The sequence below is a fragment of the Hipposideros armiger genome, unplaced genomic scaffold (assembly GCF_001890085.2).
Source record: "Hipposideros armiger isolate ML-2016 unplaced genomic scaffold, ASM189008v1 scaffold_412, whole genome shotgun sequence".
NCBI classification, from domain to species: domain Eukaryota; kingdom Metazoa; phylum Chordata; class Mammalia; order Chiroptera; family Hipposideridae; genus Hipposideros; species Hipposideros armiger.
Window position 1 is genome coordinate 157,097 of NW_017731762.1, and position 15,813 is coordinate 172,909.

General features: G+C 40.6%; 1 protein-coding gene across 2 annotated transcripts in view; it reads right to left on the bottom strand.

Annotated features, from left to right (window-relative positions):
* Positions 1-5,291: 5,291 nt before the first annotated feature.
* The window catches only part of DPYS (dihydropyrimidinase), an 86,839-nt gene continuing 76,317 nt past the window's right edge, over positions 5,292-15,813 (bottom strand). For both annotated transcript variants that reach the window (XM_019663970.1, XM_019663969.1), the window contains 2 exons: positions 7,001-7,131; positions 5,292-5,681 (listed from right to left, as the gene is read on the bottom strand). In XM_019663970.1, the coding sequence (XP_019519515.1) occupies positions 7,027-7,131 (105 nt within the window). In that variant the 3' untranslated portion in view covers positions 5,292-5,681; positions 7,001-7,026. The remainder of the gene's footprint in view (positions 5,682-7,000; positions 7,132-15,813) is intronic.

The following is a 15,813-nucleotide window of genomic DNA, read 5'->3' on the forward strand; positions in this document are numbered from 1 at the left end:
TTTATAGTTTCATTAAAGAAAATGTCGAAGGTCCTGTATTCTTGTGGAGCCTACATCCTGTTCTAAGCAATTCTTGAAAAAGTCCTGTTAATGTGTCCTTACTACAACAGCTCGTTATGTAAACCCCCATTGTCCCACAGAGCCACAATGGCCAGTCCCCAGTGAGCCTCCATTGCTGATGGCCCTGGCTGAAGCTGACCTGTGCTTTTGTTATGCCGTTCCCCTTCCTAAAATATACTCCTTAACCTCCTCTGCCAGGCGTGAGTATCTTTATAAAGCAAGATTTTAAATCTTTTTCCTTCAGAAAACCTTTCCAAATTCAGACATTTTCCTCTAAATCCTCTCAGCCATGTTACATTATAGAAGTCCTCCCTTGTCCTTGGAAAATATGTTCCAAGACCCCCAGTGGATGCCTGAAATATCAGATAGTACTGAATCGTATGCATACTATGTGTTTTCCTATACACACACACACCTAGGACAACGTTTAATTTATAAATCAGGCCTAGTAGGAGACTAACAACAATAACTAATAATAAAATAGAACAATGGTAACAATATACTGTAATAAAAGTTATGTGAAGGTGGTTATTAGGTAAAGCAAGGGTTACTTAAACACAAGCACTGCGGTAGTGCAGCAGTTGATCTGATAACCAAGGCGGCTAAGGGACTAACAGGTGGGGAGTGTATACAGCGTGGAGATGATGCACAAAGGATGAGTCATGCCCAGGAGGGACAGAGAAAGACGGTGCATGATTTCATCATGCCTCTCAGACGCTGTGCAATCTAAAGCATATGAATTGTTTATTTCTGGAGTTTGTCATTTAGTATTTTTGGCCTGCTGTTGACCACAGGTAACTGAAGCCACAGAAAGTAAAGCCATGGATAAGGGGACACTGCTGTAATTTCAATTCACTAAGCCCATCGTAAAGGTCTACCCCATGTAAACCATTGTGCTGGTGTGTTTTGGGGCACAAGCTGTTAAGAAACTGTGCCTGCCCTCAAGGAACTGCCAATTGTAATGCAGTTGCAAATATTTTGCATAATAAATATAACAGTTATTTTATCATGTTAGATTATCATATAGGCTGAGACAAAACATGGGCAAATATATTTTAAAACTGGTCATTTACATTTTTACAAAGTCCCCTGACACACTATGGATGGATAGCTCCTAAAACAAATGCAGTCCTGACCCCTGAAGATAAACAATGATTTGCTCTACTGTTAATTTTCATTCATGAATGATTTCTCTCTTCCATCATCATCATCATCTACTATTCCCAAAATTAATTGACTCCTTCGAAAAGATTTCATTGAGGGCCGGCCGAGTGGCTCAGTTGGTTAAGAGTTAGCTCAAGAGCATCTGAGCAACAGGGCCACCAGTTCGATTCCCACATGGGCCAGTGATGCTGCGCCTGAGCTGAGCTGCCACTGAGCTGCCAACAGATGGCAGGAAGGCTCAGCTGGTGAGAGCACGTGCTCCTAACAACAAGGCTGCTTTTCGATGATGGGCTATGCCCGCCCACAACTAAGACTGAATTCAGGACCGTGAGCTAAGCTGCCACCTAAATGGCTCAGTGGATAGAGCACGCACTCTTAACAACAGGCTGCTGGTTCAACTCCCGCATGGGATGGTGGCTACGCCCACCCGCAACTAAGATTGTAACACAGCACCTTGAGCTTAGAGGCCACGAGCTGCCAACAGGCAGCCAGATGGCGACTGGCGCCCTCCACAACTAAGATTGAAGAACAAAAACTTGGCTGGTCCCTTTCCCCAATTCCCCAACACTGTTCACCTCCCCCAATTCCCCAATTAAAAAAAAAAAAGGTTTCATTGAGCACTTCTCTGTTCCACTCACTGCATTTGAGGGACAGTGGTTCCATGTTCTATAAACAGTAGGTGTTTAATAAACAGTAGGTCCACTGCTTTTTATTTTTTAACTTGTCCACAGATATTCTCCAAAAAGAAGGAAAGGGAGAAAGTGGGTTTGACAAAAAGAAATCTAATTAACCTATTTGTGTTTTCAGGGGGCTCAGGAGTAGGTAGATGAAAAAGAAGGGAAAGAAAAGAATAAAAGCTGGTGTGAGAGACGGGCAATAGGAAGAGGACGAATCTGACCTTCCATTGGTGGAGAGCCAGGGGCTTTACTGGATCGTCTCAATGAATCCTTTCAACTAACCTCTGCAAAGGACGTATTATTTAGAGCCACTTTGTCCATAGAGAAACTGAGGCTCGGGAAATTTAAGAAGTATCTTGTGCAACTGGTTCCAAACCAGCTTTTGTGACTTTAAAGCCTGTGACAGGCCCACGATCTTTTCCCTATAGGATGCTGCCTGCGGTACAGTGGGCAAGCAGAGGGCAGAGAATGCACTGAGAGAAGCGGGTCCCAGGTGTAGCTGGCAGATGCTGATATTGGGACCTGCTGGACCTACAGGTGGCATTTAAGAGCCAGGCTCTACTGATTCCACATATTTCAGCTTGTGCCCCTGCTCAGACAGCTTATACGGTGCCAGGTTCCTGGACCACTATGTTCACGGACCTAGAGCCCTCTCCGAACCCACGCTATGCTCTCATCCTATGCCTGCTCCCACTCTGCCCTTCCTTCCAGTCTTGGCTTCCATATTCCTGGAGCTGCCAAAGGAGCTGGCACTGCCACGCCTGGCAAGCTTTCCCACAGAAAGAGAAGAGTCAAGACTTTGGCAGTCTCTGGGTAGCACATCATTTATTAATTCATCATATGGCTATTAGCACAGTAACCCTCACTCGCATGTGCTGACTGCACAGTATGGGCTTTGTAACCTTCACAGCACCCTCACGTGTTAGGTTGATACTATTATCATTCTCATCTTGTAAATGAAGAAACTGAGGCTTAATGAGGCCAGTTAAACTGCACAATGAAAAGGAGCTCAGCCTCATGAGCACTTAGGAAAATGCAAATTAAAACTCCAATAAGATGCCTTTTCTATTCAACAGATTGGCACAATTAATTAATTGGGCAATATCTAATGTGGAGCAATGGCAAGTCTTACACTATGTTGCTGAAGGCATAACTTTCCACTTAGGAGAACAATTTGCCAGTAGCAAAGAAAGGAGAATGCGCACATGTTAGGACCCATCATTCTCGCTCCTCTCTACTGAGTGCGGGTACTCAGAGATACTCTCATGGTGTACACACGGAACGCTGGACAAAAATGCTTACAGCAGCGTTGTTCATAACAGCAGGACAATGGAAACAGCCTAACGACAGGAAAATAGGTCAATAGATTGTGTAGGGTTATACGATGGAATATTATGTAGCAATAAAATGGTTAATGAGAGCAAGACCTATCAAAACAACTCCTAAACACCTTGACTGCAAAAAAGCAGGCATCAGAACAATACATGCTAAACAGCCACAAACCAACAAAAAAACCAATACATACGGTATAATAGTTTTATAAGATTAAACCACAGACAACATAGTGCTTAGACATGTGTATGTAGATAGCAAAGGTTTAAAAGATGTCATGGGACTAAAACACCAGATTCAGGACTCTGGTTCACTTGGGGGAGGAAGAGGAAAAGGGAAAGGAAAAGGAGAGGAACACAGGGCACTTCAACTGTATTGCTAAAGTTCTATTTCTTACATGGTACATAGGTACATAGGGATGGTTATGGTTTTTGTTTTGTTTTGTGTTTTGTTTTGTTTTTTTGCTTTTTGTATGTTGTAATAAGCTCAAAATATATTTTAATTTTAAAAGTTACTCAAGGCCTCACAGCTAGTAAATAAAAGTTTAGAGTCCACAATTTTTTTTTTTCTTCCCAGTGCATCACACTGCCCATCAGAGGAAGGAGGCAAGGGAAGGTGAATATAGAGAAGGAACGCTACTCATTATATCTCTTCTTTGTACAGACCTTGAAAATGCAATTGTTTTGTGTGGCAAAGGGATTTTACTCCGTATATCAGTGGCAATCCCAAAAAACATGGTAAAAAGTATTAATAGCTTGAGTCATGTTTTCCAGTTACCTTATATTGTTTTTAGAACTATGTTTCTGCAAAATATTTGCCAGTAAGCCTAATCAAAGCAATAAAGAGATCCTCTTAATCATTTCAAATGGCTTTGTCGATGTAGAATCCTATGGCTATTTCATTCTCCCAAAGAGATCTATCAAATTGATAGTGAATCTGTATTCTTCATTTAAAGCACCCTTACCACAAAATTTATTCCTATTTTATACGTTGAAAATGCTCACTAACTTCATTTATGTCAATTTAAGAACTTAGAAAGAATTATTTCACCTCCTTTATTTAAAAATAAAATCGCCATTGAATGCCTATCAATGGCCAGGCACTTAGCTAAACGCTAGGGAAATAATAGTGAACCAGACCGACCCTCCCCTGTGTGAGCTTGCAGTTCCCCGGAGGAGACAGACAAGTAAAGCAGGTAATTATCATGCAGTAAGATACTGGCGGTGTGATGGGGCATAGGCGGGGCCCTGCTGCGGAGGAACTTAAAGTGGGACATGACCCCGTCGGGTTGGATCCGGGAAAGCTTCTGAGAGAGGGCGCTCTTTCAGTTAAATACTAAAGGACGAGTGAGACTTGGCTTTTAAAGAAGAAAGCAGCTTATTATTTTCCCCCCCAGAGGATTCAATCATCTTTATGTGGAGTTCCTATTGTCAACCAAAGCGGAGGAGAAAAGGAAAAATAATAAAATATTTTAAGGTATCTCTTCCCTGAGAAAAAAGACCTGCGGCTCTTCTCTAGATGGAGTGCTCTGTCCATTCTTCTGTGTTCAATGCAAATTGCAGTTGGGTAAACTGGGTTCCTAAGACCCTTTGTGAACTGTGTGAATATACCCACGATCTAAGTGGGAAAGTCAGGGGCAGATGTACCTGCAATGAGAGCATAATTGCCCTGAGTTTTACCTGATACACAGTTTAAAAATCCCCCTTGACCTGGAGAAGAAATAGAAGTTCAGCTTCTCTGCACACACACACAAAGATCCCAGTACAGACCAGGAAGCACAGGGAAAAGAGGATATCGCTGCACCATGTTTCAGACATGCTGATTCCATTTAACTTTCTCAAATCCTGCACTTGTCAGTGTGGTTGCATAATGTGCCTTGGAGTTATATTAAGGTTGAGCATCCAATTTGATTACATGGGGTTTGCTGAGGGACCTGAATTCCAGGAGTTGCTGAAGCAGACAGACGTCACACAGGAAATTATGCTTTTGAATCAAAACCAACCTCCCCGAGTCCAATCCTATTAGTTAGAAGACACTCGTCATTCAGATAACAAGGTGTAAAATGAAGATCTAAATGTTTATTAATTATAATAGAATGTAAAATCAGAGTTTGCAATTTTCAACAAATGCAGCCATTAAAACAAAACTTTAACCAAAAAAGTGATTTTTAAAAATTCAAAGAAATCTAGCACAAGCAAAAATGACATTTTGAAGTGTCATCAATGAACCTTCACACAGACTCGCCGTCACAATAGTATTCATTTATATCTTCAATCTTACACAGCTGCAAAGTCACGGTGAGAACGACAGCAATTGCTTCTGAAAGGATATCAAAGAGGCCAGGAGCGATATTTTTTCAAAAGGATCTTGGGGAGTTGAAGTAAAGCCTGCTTCTCCATGGCTGACAACGTTTAACTGTGATGGGAACAGCGGCATCCTTTTCTCTGACTTTGATTTTGAACAGAAGAAAAGGCACTCAGTGTAACATTCTAACAAACAGATGCAGAACTCAAGCCTAACCTTCAAGAAATGCTATCATCAAAGTAAACACTAATCCTGCTCCTGCAAATGCTGTGAAAAGCATGTTAGAGCATTCAATAGAATTTCTTCCTCTTGTTAATCTTCCTTTGAATTTTTAACACAATCTTCCTAGTTTACAAGAATAATCCCAATAGTCAGAAAATGACAAAGATGCTGAAACTGTGGCTATATAACGTTGATAAAGGCTCACAACTCTCAGTAATGAAAGAGAGCACAATACATAGTGCACAAACCTCATTATTTGAGTCATGGCGTTTTTTTGGAGGAAAACATAGGTTATCATAATGTGAAAATGTGTAATGCCTAACAGGGTATGTATAACATGAGCCCTCTGACAAACAGTGTCTCTAATTAACACAAACATCCATCCATCATGTCAACCTTTTCTGTAAGCTTTTTGCAGATCGCTCTGCTTTGAAACACCTGAAAATGTATCACAGATTTAAAAAACTTAGAGCCCAGTGACATTGCAAAACTGACAAAGGATGTAGATTCCATGAAGTCAGTGAAAGTGAAGTTAGAGAGATGCTTAAATCACAAGGCCTCTGTCAAATGGGCACCTGATGAAGCAGGACCAGAAAACAACTTAAAAAAAAAAAAAAAGACGAAAAAAATTAACATGGATGATAATAGGTACTTCAAGAAAAAAAGATCTCAATATCAAAATACTAAGAGAAAACTGATGAAGCATTCAAAAATGACCACAATATTATTCCAAAAATCAAGTGTGAAATCAAGTACACCAAATACTATCCAATAATTTTCCTGAAAAATTATCCCTCTAAAGCTACATTTGATTCATTTATCATTCATTCTAAGTTCTAGAATATAATTGCTTTTACCATATGAAAATTCATTTTTCCAGATAAATTCTTAATCAATTTATAAATTTTGACCATCAAATTGTACTCCCTGTTTTAAGCAGTACCCGCTTTCCTCAGTAACAGGTCTCTCTGTGTTACCAGCCTATTGTCTCTTGCTCATGTTTGATTCTCCGAGGCTCTTGTTGAATGTTTCCTAACATCTCAGAGAATAAATCTGGAGGCTCATCTAAGTGTTGTTCTGTGGCAAGAGGTCTTTTATCAGTCTTTCCTTAGCTAAACTGTATTTGAGTCTTATGTCACTTTGACCTTGACCCTGGACTCTTCAAATGCTTATGAAGAGAGAGATGCTATATTCATATCAGTTGTCATGCAGGAATACTTTCTTTGTCCACCATCACTTACCAATAGCACCCAGGTCAGGGGTGGGTCTATTTCTTGGTCCCAGCTGTGGAGTCTTCTTTTGTCCCTCTCGATTTCAATGTAATGACTTCTCCCTTATAGGGTTCACGCTCCACAGGGGTAGGTGTGCAAGTCTGAAACAGAACATTTCATTTTCCTCTTGTGGTTTGTTTATTGACTTCATGAATTCAAAGCTAAGCGTAGCTTCCTTAAATGAAGTGGTAGAGCAAAAAAGAATGTTGTGAATTTATCATGTGCCTCCCACCTCCTTGCCCTTCCACAGAAATTCTCAGCAACCTCGGACACCTACATTGCCCGACTCTGTTGGTGTTAATCTGTCAGACAAAGGCTCAGGGAAAAGTTGCTAACAATTATTCTTCCCATTGCAACTTTCAGTGGGGCCTCTGACATATCCTGGCATCTTCAGAGTTCTATGACCTTCCCATCCTTTCAAACATCCTTGACCAGCCTATTGTGGCTCGCGAGCCACATGCGGCTCTTTGGGTACGTTCCGTTGCAAAAGTTTGTGACCCCTGGAAGAGCCAATACTGTCCCTCACAACAATTTAAAAATGATTTGAGAGCCATAAATATATTTTTAAATAATCACCATCATGTGAATAATATCCTTTAAAAATTTTATAAATGAAACTATGATAGTTTTATTTTCATTGTCCATTTTACTTCAGAGCCATATGTACATCCCCAAAGAGCCGCATGTGGCTCGCGAGCTGCAGTTTGCTGACCCCTGTACTAGACATCTGTATTCCCAAAGTGCTTTCTTGTATCTTTCCTAAGACTCTCATCGTTTTGGTTCAGAGTCTAGCAATTTTTTGGGTGTTTTTGTCCTCGTTTTCCCGACTGCTGCTGTGTGTAACAGGCCTTCCACAGAAGCTCACATCTCTAACCACGTCTCTGCGGTGACCAGCTGTGCAGCAGAACCCGCCATCGGATTCAGCTATAATTAATTCAGCGCATGAGGAGAGTTTTGAAATCTGGACTTTATAAACAGAGGAATGCACAAGAAGCAACTAAACCATGCTGTTTGTAAACATGCACACAAATTCACGGACAAGTAAAAAAGCAGCAAATCCCCGTGATTAAAGATGTGAGCTCTGGAACCATGTTGCCTGCTTTAGTTCCTTTAGTTGTAAACTTAAGGATAATAACAGCACCTACCTCACAGGGTGGTTGTGAGGATTAAATATAAGTAAAGCATTTAGAATAATGCCTAGCATATAATAAGCTCTTTACAACTAAATACACACACACACACACACACACACACACACACACACACAAACGCACATGAAGAAATTATTGTGGGTCTTATTCTGACCACCCAAACTAACATAGTGTAGTGATCAGTAATGTGAGCTTTGGGGTCACACAGAGCTCAGTTTGAATTCTAGCCTTGCCATTTACTAGTTGTAGGAAACTGGCGAGCTAATAAACCCCTGGAGCCTACTCACTCATCTGTGAAATGGAAGAAATAAAACCCCTCTCCCAGATAGTGAGATTTCCAGATTCAAAGCACTTCCTTCCCTCATTCAATAGGTATTCACTGAGCACACACAGCCCCAGGCACAGAAGATAAAGCAAAGAAAAAGACAGAAAACTGTCTCTACATCTGTGGAACTGGAAGCACAGAGTCGGGCACAAACTGAGCACTGTCCCCAGTCCGAGCCTCGGTCCACTTTCCATGTCTGATTAGATGCTTTGCGGGACTTCCATACTGGTTCACTACTGACTCAGTTCTTTCCTTCACCCTGGATCCTGTCACTGTCTTGAGGAACACTGATACTGAGAAATGAAGTGGCAGCCCCCCATTTCTGTTCCCCAGCCCCTGGACATTGTGGCCACCTGGAGCCAACCCACCCCTGCAACTTTAAACCCATCTAATACCCCACTCTATGACCACATCCTCCCTTTCAGGCCTTTGGTGTCTGCGTTTTCCTCTCCTGGTTTACTTTTCAAGCCAGACTATATGATGTATCTTTCAAACCTAAGGTGACCACGTCATTTATCATCCAAACTGGGACACTTCTAAGAGTGTAAACTGTACTAAATGTAACTAACAGGCATAACCCAGGATTGGCCAAGCGAACCAGGATATAGTTCCACCTTCCTTCAACTCTCTCTTGCCTACAGTCTAAAGGGTCTTGCCTTTCTCTCTTTTCCTTTTGGCATTTGCACTCAGCAAAACCCTGTGGCACGTTTCAGTTCAATCAACAGAGTTTTTGCAGCCACTTTCTCAAGCGCATGACTCAATCCAGGCAGATCAGCGTCCTTTCTATGTCTTTCTGCCAGGGCCATGTCTTTGACCGTGGGGAATACCCATCCTCCTTTTGGCTTGAATATCTCCGATTTATCTTCTATAACTCTTCCCAGGCAGTCATTAGTCCAGGATGCTTTAGTCCATGCTGCCGCCTCCACTATCCTATTTACAACAGGTTTCCATAACTGTCTGTTCACTTGTCTGTCTCCTCCAGCAGACGCAGGGCCAGCGTACTGCTTTGTTTCTCCATAACAAGTACTCAATAAACAGTTGATTAATTCCTACTAAGGATGTGAGGGGGAAGAAATCCCCATCTGAGCTTTCTCTCCTCTTTGGGTGGGCTGCCTTGGCCTGGGATGACTCAGTTTCCCCCATACTGCTTCCCCCCATAGCTGTGCTCCAGGCCTCACCTTCTCTTTGGCTGGTTGCCTCCTATGGGCAGGTCTCAGCTCCCCTGGTTATCTAAGGACCTCTTTCTGGATGCTTAGTCACTGAACTAGCATTGCCACTAGACACCTCTTAGCTTGGCTGGTCACTCTGGTCACAATGACCATCAAATGTCTCTGACCTGACTGGCCAGGTCTCATCCGTACACGGTCTCCTTCCTCTTCTGCCTCTGAGGCTCTAGGCGGGTGGGGGATGCTTTCCTGCCAGAATGGCCGTGGGACTCTAGCCCACACAGCAGCCTCAGAAATAAGCCAGCCCTCTCTGGGGAGACTTCTGCTGTTCCATGCTTTACAACCTTCCCCTTTGATAGATAAATTGACAGAAATCAAACACCACTTAAGTGCTGGCCTCAAGCTTCTCAGTACATTTAAACTTTTAATATTTTCTTATCCTTAGAGGTGGGTTACATAAGCTCTTTAATGCTAGACTCACACCCTGTTCACCTTTGTACTGCCTATGCCCCTGGGATTGTCCTCGATGTATATTTTAGAACCTCAATAGATGTTCATCGTGACTAAATGGAAAGGTGACGGCCCTCGTGCTGCAGAATTGTAAGCCGTCACTGTGTTATTCAGAAGTTCAGTTGCACATTTGTTTTCTAAGTAGACTTAACCTACAATTCTGAAGAAAAGTTGTCTTTCTACTCCCCTATAGTGACAATGACAAATCTCCATCTGAAGTACAAAGCCTGGACATCAGTGCCAGCATCAGGCAAGACCAGTGCTTAGTACTCATAGGGTATCCTAGTGGTTGGGGCCAAAAAAAGTGGGCTTCTTTCCCTGGTGTCCCAGTTGAGTACAGTAGTAACAGGCACCGCACTCCCAGCCTCCCAGGTAAATGTATACCTAATCCTTAGAGGACATGTATGCAGCATAAAACACACAGGAAGACCAGGATGAAGCATCCGGGGTTCTGGGTGGAGCAAAGTGAGCGGGTTGCCTTCTCATCATGCCTTCTCCTCTCCATGTCCTGGTTTTCTTCCTACCTCACTGGTCAGCTTCCTCAGACTCCTTTGCTGGTTCCTTCCCTCTTCCTCTCCTCAACCTTTGAAGGTGGACAGCCCCAGAGCTCTAGCTCAAGTGCCCTTTCTTCCCTGTCTACACTGTCTCCTTGGAGGCCTCAGGCTTATGGTTTTAAAGCTATATACCACAATTCCTAAATTTTATGCCCAGTGATGATCTCTTTTAATCTCCAGGTTCCTTTTTCCAAGTCGCTAATTGACCTTATTACAGGGAGGTGTTATAAGCATCTCATACAGAACTCTAACTTAAGCACCACAAACTGTAGTTGAAACAGAAATAGGATTTAAGTTCTTTGAGACCAGGGACTGCTATCTTATTTACGCCTGTAACTCCAGGACCTAGATGACTGCCTGGTACTCAACAAACATCTGTTAAATGAAAGAACATTTCTTGACTGTATGACTTCCCAGAACTTTTTATACTATATCGGGCAATAAAATCATCTGTGGGTAGCATTATCTAAAATTATTTGATGGCTTTCTCAAGGAGTACCTCAAGAGACTAGTGTCCTGAGAATACACCTTCAAAAGGCTGATCTGGGTTGTGGCCAGTGAGAATGCCCCCTAAATCACATTTGATCAAGAACAGACTGGTCAAAATTAGACAATCTCACCCCAGTAACAGTTTTTTCTATCTTGATGATACCACAATCAAATAGAATGGCTTGCGGGTAAAACCATGTGAGAAACTCTCCTAAGTAATATAGGAAACATAGATGGCACCTTGCCTAGTAGAACTCTCATAGTTTACTTTGGTATATGAGAATTCAATTTGTGTTCACAGTATTTTACAATGATTGTCATTGTAATAAGTTAATAGAAAGACAATAATGAGAATTATATCACAATATATAGTGCTATGAATAAATATTAATTGTAATCATCCTGATAACTGAGTAATTGCAGAAATGCTCTTTTGGTTAGCTGAGCAGGGTAAAGAAGGAGTTTTCAATTGATAGCAAATTTAACTGCATTGTCTGCAGAGTGGGGTGATGGGATGCGACATTTTCTGAGACTAGAAAGACCAACAGAGGAGAATCCTGGACCCCAGAGGAGGTACTGTTACCTTGAGGCTAAGACACTAAAATATCAATAAAGAAAACAGAACTTCCAAATACTGAGCTACAGACACTGGCCCAATGCTAAACTGTCCGAGTGAACAGTGACTTCCTGAGAATGAAATCCATACCTGCCTGGTGAACTTAGAGACACCCAGTACACTTGAACTGAGCTCTCCAAGGACAATGAATCCCTAGGACATGCGTAACCCCTAGGTTCAACAGCGGTGATCTATAACAGTGAAAATTTACATTTTGCTAATGTTTTAAAACCCACCAAATGTTTCAATTTAACCCTGGAAATACCCTGCATGATATTTCTCCAGGACAATGTGACAAAGCTGGACCCTCTCATTTCAGGGCTGGCTCCTCTGGTAAGTTCGCCAGTCTGAGGTAACTGAACTTTACATGCAGGAGGAGAGACGGAAAAAGTGATATCCTGAGGATAGAGGTGGGTGGCGATGTGTATGAGTAGGGATGAAACTCAGATTGTGAGTAGTACACTGCAGTGGTTGAAGTGAAAGGGATTGTCTTTGGAGGTAGAAAAATCTGAATCTGAGCTCTAATGTTGCCACTTAGTGATATGGGACTACCCTAAGCCTCAATTTCTTACTCTATAAAATAGGGATACCACTACTTACTTCAGAGGGTTGTTATAAGGATTAAAGTATGCCTGGCACATAATTGGTCATTATTTAAATACTTACTGAATTGAAAGTTGAATGGTTCGATAAAGCATGGAAAGGGAGTATTTAGACAGATCCTCTACTCAGTGATGTGCCAGTAAATGTTCACAGCCAGCTCTACCTTTCCTCTTCTCACCACCCCAAAAGCCCTCATTTACAATAAACATTTGCCTACTTCTGTGGTGTAAATATTCCCATCATGGCTGATTTCAAACTACCAAGGTGATGTCACTGAATGAGGAGTTGAGAAGGAATACACACACAAAGGTCTCTCATGAGCCCAAATGAACTAGCTCCAACATATGTATCACCTTTTATAATTATCAGCAAACAGTCTGAGGAAATAAAACATGGCAGTTGAAGGCATGTCCTAAATTATTTTCTCTGAGCTACCACATTGAGAAAGACATTGATAAACTGTCATTTCAGAAATGGAGAATAGCCATTTCAAGGACGAGATCAGCCATCCACTCAATTTTATTTCATCTAAAAGGCAAATTATGCTTATAGTTGCAAAGAGATGACTCAGTTTAAAAGCTTTTGTAACTGTTCCTATTTCTCTATAAAATGCAATTTGACCCTTATTTTCCTGAATAGATTAGGTTGCTTATTACTGAAAAAAGAGAAAAAGAGATGATGTAAAGAATACCTGTATTTCCAAATTTTGGTGAAAATTATCACTATAAACACACAAAAATTCTAGAAGTAATATCCATTTGAATTTAAAGAGTTATATTTTTTGGTAAAGAATTAATAGTACGTAAGTTGATTTTGTTCCTTCAAGATGCTTTTGAACATCTAAATTGCTGTTGCTTCATTTCTTCTTTCATTTCTCCTTCCTGCATCCCTTAAACTCTTCCTTAAGTGATTTTTATATAAAATTAAAATGTTATTGTGTTATATTTATCAAATAAAGTTTGATGTCTCATCTTCTGATTTAAATGTTTTGCCATAGAATCAGCTGCTTAAATGTTAAAATAAATAAATTAACAATTCCCCAAAGCTGTCAAATTGGATAAAAATGTCACATCTTTCTGATGAAATTTCTCATAATATCTGATAACAGTGATAGCTCCATGGCATGATGCTGATAAGTTTTGTTAAGTAATAAAATCATGGACAAGAATCAAGTTCATAGATAACCCCACTATTTGGGGTGACTCAGGGGCAATCTTCTAGGTAAGCTGATTTAAATTTCTTTCCGTGACCTCTGAAACTAGTCTTTGCCCCTTCCATTTGCAGTTTGTTTATTTATTAAATGCCTACTACATACCAAGCACAAAATATAAGATGCTGCCCTCAAGAAATTAGCCCTTTAGCCAGGAGATAAGCCGAGTTCTGAAGCTGGCAAACGCGGAGGTGTCTGTACAGTCTGTGCTTTGGAGTTCCGAAACGGTAAGTGATTAATTTTCTCAGGAGAAGAGGTGAGCAGCAGAAATGGTATGAGCTGTCCCTGCTTACCTTCGAACACTTATCCTCACTCACAGAAAAATCTGAATATATTAAATGGAAACCAAAGTAAGAGCTCTAATAACCTCTTGTAAATTTAAAATCAAGAATTTCTAACAATTTTTTTCTTAACCTTAGTGTGATATTTTTCTTCTGTAAAATTATCTTTGCCTAATGGAGAGAAAAAAAATGTTTGAAACGTCTCCAATCCCCAAGCCTCATTTTACCAATTTTATTTGATACTGTTTCCATATCAACACTTTTTAAAATATGCATTTCCCCATGCTATGAGTTTCCCAACTATGTTCTTTTTTCTTGTTCTGCAGAGGTCACATGAAACAGTGGGAATCAGAAAGGCCTAATCACGAAGCCTGGCTCTTCTGTTAACTTACTGCTTAGCCCAGGGAAAGTTATTTGATCTCGCTAAGACTCATCCTTCTATTCTGTAAAATGGGGTGATGATATCTACCACGTGGATATTGTTGTGCAGATTAAGTAAAATAATTAATATAAACTACCTAGTAAAGTTCCTGGCAGGTAGTAAGTGCTCAGAACAACATATGATAATAATGATAACAGCTATTACTTATTGTCACAAAAACAATAATGTACTTGATTGCCTAAATATTAAGAAACTAAAATAACTCACAAAATTGATAGTGAACTCTTAGAAAAGTTAATTGATGTTAAGTTTGCTAAGAAAACATAAAACAACAATTTGAAAAGAAGAATTGATGAAGTCAGTCATTTCGTGCTCTTTGCTGCCTCAAACATTTGCCCCACCAGCGGAAGAAGACTTAGGCAAAGTCAGTCATTTAAATAGTCTATCAGGTGCTCCTGGTTAGTTATCTAGCGCCCCTGCTGGTGAACACCGGAACTGACCGCCAGGAGCCGCCCAGCTTTAGACCCACTTCAAGTGTCACATAATCTATCACCCACTTCTGTCGATTCTCCCTCCTTATGACTTCCACCCCTTTTTGTTTATTGTTGGATTACTGCTACAACTTCACAAATGAACTAGCTGCTATCAATGCCTCCAATTCAGATTAAGTTTTTGAGAGAACTATTCTTTTCCAAACCTTGTGCTGAGTAGTGTACCTCCCACCATTTAACTCAAACTTTATGATTTACAGTATCATTTATTGCTTAACTACATAGTTTTTGGAGCCACATAACCAGAGTTTCTATTTTGGCCGTGGCACATACTAGCTGTGTGACTTGGATAAGCTTCTTAATTTCTTTAAGCTTCAGTTTCCAAATCGTTAAAATGGGGAAAATAATACTTCCCTTCCTCACAGGGTTTCTAGTGACAGAGCCCTTGGCACCATGCCTTGCATTCAGTAATCAGTCAGGAAATGTTAGTATTATACTTATCTATTGCATAAATGTTTAAAAACACATAAGATTCCTATGGTCACTACTTTACTTACCTGTCACTTGTCGGTGTCAACATTTATTATACAAATTAACCCCCAACAACATGAACCATAACCTTAAGCCTTTTGACTGAAATGCAATATATAAAGAATTGCAGCATCCTGAGGTTCAAAGCATTCGAGAGCGACTGTTTACTTAGTCAAAACTTTAGGAAGTGTTTTAAAAAATGGATGAATCTTGTATAATGGATTCGAACAATCCATAAGTTAAAAAATTCCACAAGACATTAGAGAAGAAATCAGACTACAAGACCCAATTGAAATGAATCAAAAGCAGCCAGAGGACTTTGGAAAAAGAGAAGTATATTTTTAAATGGAAAGAAGAAGAGAAGTTTTAGAACTAATCTAAGGGTTGCAAACTTTAATGTCTAATGGCCAGATAAAAAGCATTGATGGGTGAGAATCAGAAAGGCAGCCTCTGCAGACTTGACCTTCCAGCTCT